This window comes from Camarhynchus parvulus, chromosome 6 (assembly GCF_901933205.1).
Source record: "Camarhynchus parvulus chromosome 6, STF_HiC, whole genome shotgun sequence".
Lineage (NCBI taxonomy): Eukaryota > Metazoa > Chordata > Aves > Passeriformes > Thraupidae > Camarhynchus > Camarhynchus parvulus.
This window is the reverse complement of record NC_044576.1, coordinates 30,839,084-30,853,377: the sequence shown is the minus strand read 5'-3', so window position 1 is coordinate 30,853,377 and position 14,294 is coordinate 30,839,084. Positions and strand designations below refer to the sequence as shown.

At 36.0% G+C, this 14,294-nt stretch overlaps 1 protein-coding gene across 6 annotated transcripts in view; it reads left to right on the top strand.

Annotated features, from left to right (window-relative positions):
- Positions 1 to 14,294, top strand: part of ATE1 (arginyltransferase 1) — a 69,265-nt gene that overhangs the window by 3,581 nt on the left and 51,390 nt on the right. For 3 of the 6 annotated variants that reach the window (XM_030950897.1, XM_030950895.1, XM_030950899.1), the window contains exons 6-7: positions 2,332 to 2,561; positions 4,176 to 4,304. In XM_030950897.1, coding sequence (XP_030806757.1) covers positions 2,332 to 2,561; positions 4,176 to 4,304 — 359 coding nt within the window. Of the gene's footprint in view, positions 1 to 2,331; positions 2,562 to 4,175; positions 4,305 to 5,216; positions 5,346 to 14,294 lie in introns of all 6 variants that reach the window. The other 3 variants (XM_030950900.1, XM_030950896.1, XM_030950898.1) reach the window with 2 other exon arrangements.

Sequence of the window (14,294 nt, the reverse complement as noted above, 5' to 3'; positions counted from 1 at the left end):
TATATTTTGTTACATGAAAAAGTTATATTTATCTTCTTTTCCTCACCTTAAGTAAGACTGAATCTCTAAGATCTGAAACTAAAGAGGGGAGATTTAGATTAGAAATTTTTTATGATGAGGTTGGGGGTGCCCAGAGCAGCTGGGGCTGCCCCATCCCTGAAGTGTCCAAGGCCAGGCTGGATGGGGTTTGGAGCAGCCTGGGACCGTGGAAAGTGTCCTTTTAAAAGTCTCTTCCAGCCCAAACCCTTCTGTGATTCTGCCTTCTCTTAGGACATGGGTGATTTCTGGCAGGAAGATAGTAAAGGGTGGGTGGATTATTGCCAGAATAATTTATTTAAGGTAGAATTGCTAACAGACACTTTGTGGCCCAGAGGCTACAGGTAAGGCAGCCTTGTCTTACAGATCTTGTTTGCAATTTTGTGTCGCCTGTTCTGGCAAATAAAGGGAATTCCCATTATTGTGATTTACTGCTACATGGTAGGGAAAATCCTACTGGAAATTTGTGGCTTTCGAGTTTCTGCCTGTGTTGGGACATCCTAATAATTCCTGGTTTCACTCACCTGTTGCATGTTGTGCCAGTGTTTGGGAGAACAAAGTACTTTTGTCTCTTTCTGTAGCCTTGCTGATTTCATGTAAAATAACGTTTTTTCCTTAATAACCACTCATCCCTATTAGATCTGATTTTCACCAGCTTAATAAGCAATTTTTGCATCTAAATAAAAGGAAATTCTTGCTCAGAGATTCAGTAGTGCTGCATAGAAATATTACAGAATTTTAAAAACTGTATTTTATATTTTGATCTTATACAAACCTTTACAACTCTTATATAGTTTATTATTTATATGACTTTTATTGTACAAATTTTCAAAGCTCTCTTGTTTTAAATAATAAATTAAAAACTTCGGCCTATGTAAACTTAGGATTGGAAAGAAATGAAGTGGCTGTTGACAGCAGATGGCAGACTTGGGTAAGGAATAGGAGTGTAGAAACCTGCCAGTGCTTTGGAAAAGGTGAAGTAAGGTCTTCAGTTAGTTTAAGAATAGCTTTGAGTCAAACCTTAAGGACTGGAAATGCAGATAAGTAACATTGTAGTGTATTTTAGAAAAAAAAAGGTTTAATTTTACAGAGCAGAAATATTCATTAGTGTGCTTCTTTCTGGTGTTTTTAAAGATAGAAGTGAATAATAAGTGCATCAGAAGCTTATTTAATTATTTTCTTTTAATGCTAGCTGGTGTCACAGGTCAAATTTAGTTTAAAATTTTCCAGATAGAAAAATGTTTAGTTTTCATCTTGGAAAATGTAGACTTAGTCAGTAATAAGATTGTTTAATTGCATTTTTATTCCTTTATAAACAAAACAGGTCATTGTCCTCTAGGAATAATGGTCTGTTTCTGCACAGTTTCAGATAGAAAAGAAGGTTTGCTTATATCTCTGTAGGCACAGTCACTGCTTGAAGAAGTTTTTCTTGCTAATTTACAGCTTAGAGAAGATCCAAGACATGAAACAGATCCCGATACAGATGAAGTCCTCATTCTTCAAATATATCATGAGAGTTTTAAATAAACTCTTCCTCTGACTTGTTTGCCTGAGGACAGGTCACACAGTGTCTGTAATTCCCTCATGTCTTTGGATCTGTGTTGCTTTATAACTCACAGTTCTTGTATTAGTAAGGAACAAATGGATCAAGATGGGAAACAGTGCATGGGTTTGACTTCTCTTTTTAGCAAATACCACTTCACAAATACAATTCTATAAATGACTGATCTGTTAAAGGTAGAGGTAAACTGCAAAAAATGAATTTATTGATTAAAACAGACAATCTGAAGATACTTTTAAGCAAATATGCAAACTTCTGTGGCCTTTTCCATTACATGACCATAATTGGCAGCATTTCTACAGCCTGCCTATGGATTCCAGGTGAGAAAAAAATAAATGCTTTATTCTGGAGTGTGTGTCTTTATAGGAGTCTGTGCCACACACACACACACACACACACACACACACACACACACACACACACACACACACACGGGCTTTGAATGCAGAACACCAGTTCTCTCTGATTTTGTGGTTGTATTTCAAGTTTTTAAGCACACCCTTGGCTTTGGGGTGAAATGGTCAAGGTGACTCCAGATTAGTGCTGCAGTAAGAAGCTGTGGAAGAATCACTGCATTAGCATGGCATCAGCTGTTGGTGGTAGTAAATGTGAAAGGCCATGCTGAGTTCAGAGCCCAGGCTGCAGTAAATGGTGATTTTAACCATTTCCAGTGATGTGGTGAAAGCTGTTTGCTGTCAGGTGTTGTGTTTAACTCTTTGCCCGTGCCCTTGTAGGGAAAGGAGCTGATCTGAGCAAACCCCCGTGTCGGAAAGCAAAGGACATCAGGAAAGAGAGAAAACTCCAGAAGCTCCTGCAGAACCAGATGGGCACAGCAGAAGGCTCTAAACTTCAAGGAGATCAAGCTTTCCTCTTGCAAAACTCTAAATCTAAAACAAACCAGCCTAAAAACATTGAAGACTTCGTTTTTGTCCCTCTACCTGATGATGCACAACACAAATTAGAGGTAATCTCTTGTTCACTGTTGTTGGAGGCAGATGAAGGAAAGGTCCAGTTAAGGAGTTTTGGAAAAGCTTAAGTCTGTATTTATGGCTTTATGGAGCAGGTGTGGCTTAAATCTTGAAATATATGTGGTACTGAATGATGTATACTTATATCTATATCTATATATAGATATAGATAGATATATATATAGATATGCATCATAGGAGTGTATATATATATGTATATATATGTATTTATATAAATTACACAGCTATGGTGCAGCTGCACTCTTTTTAACCACAGGAGGGTACTCTTGTACTGCAATGTCCTAGCAGTTCAGTTACTAAAATAGCTTGCAAATAAATTTCATACAGAGTGACTTGAAAATGAAAATCTTTGAATTAACCGAGTGTCAAATAATGAGAGAAATTCACTATTTAGGTCTGCAGTATATAAATATTTAAACTACTTAAGCTAATGAAACTTGACAAGGAAGCAGCAACTTCATTAAATTAATCAGATAACAAGGTAGTTGCTCTTTACGCGTCATTGGTGTGTGTTGATGTCTTTGAAAGCTGTAAAAATGAGAATAAAAAAGTTTGCTTAATACATTGGTTGCCACTGCATCTATGAGACAGAAATCTGGAAGACTTTTGGATTTTATAACATTTGTTAATCATAAAACCATTTTTCCTGCTATTTTTTCCATAAGCTGGAAAGCTAACTAAATGTTTTCTTGATCATTTTCAATGATGCTACTGGAAATGAAAATATTTGCTGACTAGAAGCCACAAAATTGATTTGTCTCCCTAACTCCTTCACATTTCCTGAGGAGTTCTTTAAGAGAAGAATGATGGCTTTGTCTGAGCATCTTTTTAGAAGATTAGAAGTATTAAAAAACATTTGCTCCTTGTGAAAATAGAACCATTCTGAAAATTGCATAGTTTTTGAAATTAATATGACCTTAAATATTTTTGAACAGGCATGCACTGCTGCCTCTGGGGTAGCATTCTTTTGCTTAGGGAGCAATCATTTTTACTAAGAAGAATGTTTAATTTATAGATTACTTTTTAAAATTATTTTTGTGTGTTTAATGGTGATGGTGTGAGGATTGGTAACTCCTTGTTATGGTTAACTCATAATTGAGTATGGAAACACTGCTTCATCTTCCTTTTTCAATTTTAAAAGTACCTTGATATCGCCTTGGGATTATTGCCATAAAAACATGGGGTTGGGGTGAAAAGCAGAGATTTGAGTCTTCCAAGCCTTTCAAGTATTTTTCAGTGTAGTTTGAGACTATTAGAGAATATTTTAAGTAGCACAGAAAATCTCTTTAAAATTATAATCTGCATACCATTTGTTGATATTATTTCCTGAAAATTGTGTAGTTCTTCTCTAAGCATTTTAGTTAATTTGCAGTTTGAAAATCTTTTGTGTTATTCAGTGTCAATTTAAAAACCTTCAGTAGCATAAATTGAGCTGGAGAATTAGAAGACTCTTGGCTAATAGTAATTAATTTGTGATGGCCCTTGTGCAGGAGGGTGGAATTTCTCTCTGTTGTGATGTTTATGTTATGTATAAATGTATAGTCATTGCATGATATTTTAATAATAAATGTGTTTAACTTCTTCTGAAGGTGAGGGTGGTGAGATCATCTCCACCAAGTTCACAGTTCAAAGCCACATTTCAGGAGTCTTACCAGGTCTATAAACGTTACCAGATGGTCATTCATAAGGACCCACCTGATAAACCAACCATAAATCAGGTCAGAAGGCCAAATTTAATTTTATGCAAAACTTCCCCTCCATTTCATGTGTCCTGTTTCTAGGAGAAACAAATGTGGATTTTATATCCATTGTATATTCAGGAGCTTGTAAAATATGTGTCCAATAAAATCAACATCCTGAAAGTGCAGACTCTTGATACCTCTCTGTGAATGCCACAAATATTTGGTTTTAGGTGCAGGCAGAAAAGTTATGGATGCTGTTGTTGGGTAAGAAATGGAGAGGGTGAGGCTCTTGGAGATAGAGATGGGCCTTAAAAATACAAATCCCATAAGAACTAAATCTAGCTGGACACTCAGCCTGGTAACTGTTCTCCTTGGCTTTGGTTTGAGTGTTTCCACAAGAAGGATATAATGATCAGGGCCAACATGTGAGCAAAAGTTTGTCACACACACAAATTGTTGGTTTACGGTTCACCAGAGTGAAATAATTCTCTTCAGTTTCAGTTTAAGCCTTTAAAAAGTAACCTGTCACTCCATCTGAATTTATACTTTATTGCTGCTTCCTGCAGTGAATAGGTGGAGTGTAAGACTGAACTGTCAGATGTGTTACATCTCTATTCTAGAAGGAAAAAAATATATCATGAGTTTGGAGAAACAGTCTATGTAGCAAGAACAAGTAATTGTTGAACCAGGGCAATCAAGGAGTGATGTGCCATTAAAAATAAAACATTTTAAGAATTCCTTGAGACTGTGCAATAAAACTAAAATTTGTAGTTGATTCTTAGCTATCAGTAAAAATAGGGAGTTGTCTTATTATTTTTGAGGTAGAAAACTGACTTCAGAGGCTTTGAAGTGCTTAGGAGGAGATCTTTCACTAGCCTGACCTTCAGAAGCAGATGATCTGATGACATGCACTCAAAACAGAATGCTTCTATTTCCCTTGCTCTGAAGGTGAGGTTAGTACCTGTCTCCTTTGAGGACCCCCAGTTCAAATCATCCTTCAACCAATCTGCCACTTTATTTGCCAAGTATCAGATGTCTGTACACAAGGACACACCTTCTGACTGTGGGGAGAACGAGGTACAGTTCACTGCATGCACCTTTCTGCCAACAGCTTCTTCATATGCACACCTAGATGCTGGGAAATGCTAATCTAAATATGAAATCATTGAAATTGCCATTCCTGAGGTTTTTTGATGGCAAAATCATCTTCTGCTTTAAAGTTCTTTGGTACCTTTTTTATGTTTCTCCCTGATTTTTTGTGTTCTTGCTTATTTAACAACTGAAGGTTTTGAAAATGTCAGTTTTATTCCCATTCCATTGCTAAGCACACTGCTCAACTGGAACTCACCTTCACAGTAGCAATAGTGCAAAAGTATCTCACCAGCTGATCATCTGAAGCTTAATGAGAATATTTTGCATATGGATAAACCCTGCTCTTAAAAGGGTGTTTACAGAGGATAATCCTAATCTAATAAATGAAAAATAATTAAAAATGCATATGGGGTTCTGAACAAGCAGCAGTTCTCCATTTCTCTGGCAGGTGGCACAACCTCCTCATTGGCAGAATTAATGAAAATGCTACCTCAGATCTCTCACTTCTCTCTACTGCAGATGTGCAGCTTTATTATTGGTCAGCTAGTCAGGATTTTCTGTTCCTGAGAGTGAACTATCTGCAGAAGTGAAACCTTGTAAACTGGGGCTGCTTTCCAGGTAGAATTGTAAAACCACATCATAATTTTTGGCTTTAGTTCAAGAGTGTAAGGAGAGCTCAGTTTTTATTTTTTAGCAAGATGTCTGTAATGCTACTCTGGAAAGCCGTAAAATCCATTTCACTTTGTTTAGTAAAATAATAGGTCTCATAACAGTAAGTAGTAGTCTCTACCCTTTTTATAATTGCTGGCCTAAGTGGGTTTAATTATAAAAATGTAGAAATTGGAGGCATGCCAAGAGAGACTGAGCTGTTTACTAGATTTGTACCCAGCATTACCTGGGCAGATTAGAGACTTGATTTTTCTGCCATGATGGAAGCATTTCAGCCTGGAAAGATGTGTTAGGGACAGTCAGGTTTCCAGCACCTGAAGGTGTAAAGGCTGTCCTGGGAATTGCTGTTGGAAGGAGATGGATTTCTGTTCACTGCTAATAGTGTAACAGATTTTTATGCTCTTTTTCCTTATTACCTGCCATAGGGGTTCCCTACTTTATCTTTATCTTCTCCCTTTGGCCTCATGTTTATGCAGGTTTAGATAATTCCAGGGGAAACATAAAAACCTTCTCTGAAGCATCTACTGAATGTAAAAACTTGGTCTGATGCTGATGGGTTTGAATTTAGGTTCTTTTTCAGCCTTGGTAAATCATATTTAGTGTTCATGAGACTGCCTGGCCAAGAAGGTTTTTTTATTCACAGTTAGGAACTAACACTCTCCCTTCAATCAACATTTTGTGTTTGATCTCTGCAGGAAGTAAACTGAAGCATGTTTTACACAAAAATGTGTTTTCATGTAGTTTAGAATCCTTTTTTTTTTTTAATAATGAATTTGTGTGGGAAAGGAGTTATCTGAGTCACTTCTAAGGTACCAAGTAGGGTAAAACTGATCCAAGTTATTGAGAGGAAGGGTAAAAAATGCTGCTTGTAAGACCTCAAAACTTTTTCTTCTTCCTCTTTTTCAGACTTTTTAATATATCCTTCAGACATTATGGAACCAAGGAGTTTTTTAAGCAAAGGGAATAAAATTCTCTCCTATACACAGGACCTTTTATCAGGATAGTAAGAAGTCTGCTTTGTGCTTTAAACTGGCAAATATCCAGGATTTTTCACTTTTAATTTGTGCAAAATACTCTGTGAGGTTGTTGGGGTTTTTTTAAGGGAGAGTCCTGCACACTTTTGTGTTTGGAAAGTTTCTAGTTTAGGGATAGTCTTTAGTTTTATATTAACACTTCATATTTAGAAACTTGCCTATATTTAAATTCAGAATCATACAAAGATTGTTATGGGACATATTAACAACTTCTTTTGGGAATATATTCTTAGATTGTTGGCATTACAATACACTGTCTGTTTCTAGGCTAGTTTAATATTAACCTTATTATATTAAAAAGCAATTCTGAGAATCAATTTAGAATTTTGGTAGTTATTTGAGAATAACACTAATGGGAAAAACTATAAAAATGTTCACAAATAATAACAAAAGATATGTGAACAATGAAGCTGATTATTGCTCAGTGAGTGTGGAGAAGGCCTTTTTGCACCTCAGTAATGTAAATTCAGCTTTCCATCAGGAGTTTATGTCAGAAGGGAGAGCAGAGGATTTTCAGGGCAGGGAATTGTGGAGTTGAACTTGTGGGCACTCTCGGGTTAATGCCAGTTTGAGCCCAGTGATAATTGGTGTTTTGGTGCCCTTCAGGATGCTGAGTCTCTTTAAATTTTGGCTTTTCCTCCTTTCCTTCTGTTTCCCTGCTGAAGACTGCACAGCACCAATTACAGTGTGGTTATTAAAATAATTGGAGATTTTGCTGGGGACAATCCTGCAGCACATTTTGGTGATGCAGTACTGATTCCTGAGTGAGGCTGTGACTTCTGTTTGTTCTGATAAAAAGCAAGGTGGAAACTTAGGAAATCAGCTTTTCCCAAGTTCCAGACTTGTGATGAAACTTTGCTTTCTATGGAAGCATCACCACAATCTTCTGTTCCTCTTTCACTGGCAAGGAGAAGATTGGGTAAGGTAGAAATATCTCTCTGCCAAATAGGTTAATATTCTAGGAACAGTTACAGTTTAAAAGTATTCCCTTGCTCCTGGAATTAAAACCAATTTAGCTTGCAAGAGAAAAAAAAATTCAAATTGGTTTTTATCTTGGCATAAAAGCCACAACTATTTTCTGCATAGTCTTTTAAAATATTCATTATGCCATTTTTTTTTTCTTAGTTGGTCTGGTAGAAGTTTAATTTACCCTGGAAATCCTCTCACCCCTCTCAAGAACTTTTGATCACTTACTGCAGGAATTCAACTTCAAAACCGACCTGGTTGTGTCTGTGCTTTGGAGTGGAGTCAATTCCTGATGTTACACAAACTTGTTGGCACTGAAGAATGTTTATGTCAGCATGTTTGTATTGTATGGAATTGGTGTCCTGAGGAAAAACATAGCAGGCAATTTTCATACTGAAGGTTTCTTTATAGTAGTTGCTCTTGAATAGGGCTGAGGAAAAATTGATTTTTCAGTTTTCCTCTGTGGGAGCACAAAACTTTATTCAGCTACTGTGTAAATGCATGAGCATCCACTGTTTGAGGGATATATTTATTTTTATTATAGTTGTTGGAGAAAATGAGATGAATTAGGGGGAGCCTGAACAGATTGTGAAGTTCAAATATAAATAGCAATGAATGAGTTCAGATAACATCATGGAAATTAGGAATATAGGTGTTTCCCTGCCTATTGGAAAAGTTTATCTAAGGCTGCTCTTGAATAAGTTCCTGAGTTGCTCATTTTTGGAAGCTATTGAAACAATCTGGATTAGTGTTTGTCCCATTCTTTGCATTTCTTCTGACTCTTTATGAAAATGCTTTAGGTGTCTCTTTATCTCAGGTTCAAAATGATGGTCCCATTCCCAGTATAACAGAGCTGTCTTTTTCCTTTTTTTATTTTCAATGGCTTTGTTTTGTTTTGTTGTTTTCTTGTTTGTTGGGGTGTTTTTAAAGCAGTGGAAGATGCAGTCATGTTTAGCATGAGGAGCTGTGTCTGTAACATACAAAACCCCCACAAATGTAATCAATTGCAAGGATTTATTTGTTTGGGTTATTTCCTGGCTTAATGGTCGTTATATTTATTTTGTGAAATGGGTCAAGCTATAAGGAAAAGAAATTGAAATCATGAAAGCTTGGAAAAACTGAGAAATGGAGACCTCTAATGAGCAGAGAGATGAGAGTAGGTTGAGCATCCTTATATTAAAATAACCTTGCTACCCTGTGGCATCAGTGAAAGATAAGCTGGAGAATAAATTATAGAACTGATCAGCATATCAAGAGTAAAATAATTATGCAAAAAAATCATGTGGATTAGGGTTTGTTCACATTTTTTTCATTTTTCATAAGAAAAACAGTAAATGGTAATACAGCTTTGTTGTAATAATTCATGCACAGAGAAATAGATAAATATGGATTTGGAGTCTATTTTTAAAATTGAGAAACTTTTAATAGTCTTTGGTTATATTTCTGGAAGAAAATGTGTAGATTAATATATGGAAGGATGATCTGAGAATAAGAAGAATGGACTTGTGTCTTGTATAATCCCAAGATTTGTCTCTTTGGATGATCCAATTCCACTGGATTTATGGAAGCTGTGTAATGGCTTGTCTGTGCTTTGCTACGAGCAGGCCTTATCTGCAAATGTTTTAACTCTTGCTCAGCACCAAAAATCCCTGTTTCTGGGTAGAAAATGCAGGGAGGGCCTTGCAGAATAGAAATCACCTGGAAGATGCTGTGATCCAGCTCTACTCCAGCTTCAGGATGATTTATAAAGTACCTGGAGATAGGTATTTCAGAGCATTTAGATCATTTCAGATAGATATTTCAGCACATTTTGCCACCTGAATCTCTTGTGTTTTAAATGAAGAGATGTGATAAATGAAATTATAGGTGGAGATCTGGATCAAAGAATTTACATGAAACAAATACATTTAGCCTTTTTATGCCAAGGAGGAAATTTTTGATCCCAATGAAATAATCAATGGCTAATTTGGATAGAACAGGGCGTGTCTTTAGCAGTTTTTAATGAAGTATCATCTCATCAGAGGCATCACATTTCTGACATCAAGTCTTTTTGCAGCAGTCTTTGTCTTTAGGAAACCCAGCTGAAGTGTAACTGAAACAAGCTTATGTGGCAGCTACACAAGCTAGAAAACATTTCCATAAAAGATCATAAAAATTCTACAGTAGTTTCCAGAGAGAGCAAGAGTGAACAGTTTATTGCTATTGCTCCTGAAGCAAACATTTTATTTAACTTTTCACGAGGGTTTCATAATGACAAACTTGTAGAAAAACAGTATCTGTCTGTTCCCTCTGTGAAAGTAGCTGGACTCTCTCTTTGCTTTGTGCTTAGCTAAATATTTGTCTTGGAAGAAAAGAATTTCAGGACACACAAAAGATACACTGTTTGAAAAGGTGCAAAAAATTACTGAAATACGTAGAGTGGGGTTTTTCTTTCACCCTCCCCCTTTATTTTTTTTTTTCTAAATTGCTTCCCAGGAATCCACTTGAACCAATAGAAAAAAACTGAGTGAGCCGGCTGAGAAATGCCAAGGAGCACGTTCTGATCAGCTCCAAACTGGTATCAGCAGCCAGTTGCAAACTTTTAGGTCTCCCTAACCTAGTTTCCTCTCTTACATTCCGGTGAGAGAATGCTTAAAAATCAATAGCCTTTGTGGTTATTTTTAGCCTTCTGTACATTTTTATTCAGCTCCTGGAAGCCATGGCAGAACATCTCACTGCAGTGAACTTGGATTTCACATCCTGGTAGCTCTGACTTTAGGACTTTGAATGAGTATTTCTATATCAGCCCAATGTCTTCTTTTCATTTGTGGCCCTTGTGACTGCAGTGCTGTGGATTCATGGAATTTATCATGAAATAGAAAAGCAAAAGAATTTAGGCATCCAGACAATTAACTTGTCCACAGTCTAATAATTTCAGTTCAGATTCTTTTTGTATCTCAGTTTATATTCTTGATTTTGCCACTGCGTTTTCTAGGTAAATCCATATAAAATTAAATAATCGTCACTGTAATACTGATAAACCTCCAGTATACTGAGAGGAAATTTCTTCTGAGCAAGAAAGCCACAGTGACTTTTGTCACTCCATAAAGGAATTGAAATTGTAACTGAAATGTACAATATTTCATTAGTCCCATCCTTGCACTGAAAACTACACTTAAGACTACATTTAAGTCCCTCTTGCGTTTGTAAACTTTAAATCCTTCTTCCTAGTTTTGAAGGCTCTTTCTTCACCTTTAGGTCTGTGAATATCTCTGAAACTCTATTGTTTCTGCACGTCTGTATTTTTGTTGAATGTTGTATTTTTGTTTAGCAGTTGTTGAAAATACTAAATAGAGTCAGCACTGGGATAAGTCTTTGATTCCTCTGCTGAACTCTAATTTATTGTCTGGTTCAAGGGTAGTTTGCACTGTCTTTTCCTGTAAAAATGCTACATTTGGTCCCATTTTCATGATTTCTACAGAAAGTTTAAAAATTTACTTCATTTTTCATCTCGATTTCAATGTATTTTCCTAGCTAGTTTGTTTTTATTGTTTGGTTTGTTGTTTTCTTTTCTGTGGGAGAGGATTGCTAGCAGCTGCTCCTCACCTTACTGAAACACTGACTTATTTTTTACCTTTTCACTGCACAACTTTATGGTAAGGCTGATTCTGATCTGTTTTGGGTAAGGAAGATTATTTCAATTAAAATATGGCAGCATGGAAGTGATGCACTGGATTTGCAGGTTTTATGACTTGCCATCTTTATTTTTTAGTTTCTTATGAGCCTTGCACCTCTGTGAAAAACAAAGCAAAAAAACCCCATGTGACCAAAATCCTTGGTTTATTTTAATCCTGTTCAGAAATTGGATTTTAAAAAACAAAAAGAAGGAAGGCCCAAATCCCATATCCATTGCTTATCCTTCTGTATCCCAAAAAAAGGGGCAGGTACTTAGCTTTCCTTGGCAGTGAATTGCAAATATGAGCAAACCCTTAATACTGTCAAAGGGGGGATGATAAATGAATGCTTTTTGTGGAATATCTCAGATAATTGTGCAGCTCCTGCTGCTGGCTCCTGGAAGGTTTCTGAGAAGGACGTGGTGTCCTCCTGTGACATCAGGACCTTCCCCTGCAGAAATCCCGAGCTGCCCGGTGAAACCCATTCCAGTTTAGCTCCTGAATCTCTTCCCCCATGTAAAAGGGAGCAGGTGTTAACACTCTGCTTTATGGCCTCTTTTTAAAGCTGTGCACGTGCTCTTACTCCAGCAAGAAGCTTTGGGTTGAACCCAACCTGCTTTTTATTTTTCTGCCTTTTTTTCTCCCTTTGATTTAATTCTCAGTGATGTGTTTCTTCTTAGTTTTAATAATTATGTTTAAACTTACTCCCTGTTGTTGAGTTGATTCCTTCTGGCAACTGTAATTAGCTTGCACCAAAGTAAAAATGATGTGGATTTCTTATATGTTATAAAGCTTTTAAAAGTTTATGTAAATCAGTTGGAAATTAAAATTAGAAAAGCATGGCTTTGTGAAAGGAATTTGAATTGTGTTTGTGTGACATATTGAGTTATTTTACACACAATATCAGCTTTTGGCTGTATTTCTTTCATAGTTTATTGAATAATTTTTAATTGTTTTCGTAATAATCTTGCAGTGTTAGATGAGTTTGTTAATTTAAAAGCTGAATCTAATGTTTTCTTTTTTACATTAACGCATAGATTAGTTTAAGAAAATTGTCTAACCTCTGAACATCACCATGTGTCATCAGGTGAAACAATTTATAACAAGACTTGCTTTTTTTCCCTTAAGATTGTGATACAAATTCAGGTGCAGTTAAGAATTTTTTTTTCTAGTAGCTATAAGAGCAGAAGTTATTAAACTTCAAAAGTTCCCCTTCACCCTCAGAGCCAAGGGACTGGGCAGCAGGGCCTGGAGAATTGATAAAACTATTTGAAAAGTGTCATGGCTCAGATTTCTCACCATAGGGTTTAGTTTGCGCTCTACAGCTAAAGTTACAGATTAAGAACTATTGGGGGTCTTCTGACATGAAAATTAATTACACATGGTTTATTTTTCCTGAAACCTGCACTTTGTAAAACCACTGGCTGTATGGATGGATGCGCTCATAGTGCAAGAATTTGTAATTTTCTGTATTTTTACTTCAGGAAAATAATAATTCAAAATTTTAATTTTTTTCCTTAAATATTATTAGTGTTTTTTCCCCTTATCCACCAAACCAAAATAATTCCAAAATAATTTAATTAAGGTACCACAGTAATTTGTTCTTCCAGACTCTGAGTAATTTAGAGTGATAGTGACTAGATCTGAAATGGTAAATGATAGGAAATGTACAATCCTCTGCCTTCACCATCACAGTATAGAAATTCAGTGTTCTTCCATAATTTTTGTGTCCAAAGGTTTCCCATCAATCCATAGATCAGCAGGACAAGATTAGCAAGATGAGGCAGCAATAATCTCAGAACTTAAAGGAATTCTTGACAAAAAAATCTTGACAACCGTCAGGTTTTTGTAGGTGTCCATATGTATTCTTTTTATCTAACTTTTAATTTAAAAATTCCTTTTTACTATTACTCTGCAGTGTGGGAACTGCTGACTTATTAAATCACCCAGCCATTACAAGAGGGGGGATTAAACTGTGTATTAAAGTAGTTATTTAACAAGGGAATGTTTGGGGTTAAATACATACCAGAACTCTGCAACGTCTCTAATGTGGACTCCACCAACAAGGAAGTGTTTGTATCAAATAAGTAAATGATAGTAAATGAATAAGTATTGTATTTTATTACTCTTAGAATCTTGGACAAGCTCCAGATCATTAAAAGATTGCCTTTTTGGGTAATTATCAGCAGCACATCATTTTGTGTTGAGGCAAAAATCCAGGTTTGAAATGCTTGCACTTTCAGGAGGTTGATTTTCTTTCTTTTCTTTGCCCTTCCTCTTCTTTAAAATTAAAATGAGCTTTTAATTTTGAAAGTAAATTAATTAATTTCCATTCAGAGGTATGAGGGCCCCATGCTTTGGTGATAGGGGAGGTATCAATGGAACAGTGGGAAAAGACTCCCTGTTGCAATGAGTCCCAAAGGAGGTTAATGTGTAATTTAAAATAAAGGACACAGAAACAGACCTGTATTACAGGGGGATCATTTTCTCACATCACATTTTTAAAAACCATCTCCTGTTTTATAGAAAATAAAGTACTTTGCATAGTTAATTATTATATCTGGTTGTACTTCTAAACAGAATGTGAGAGTTGAAGGGTTTAAATGAAATTT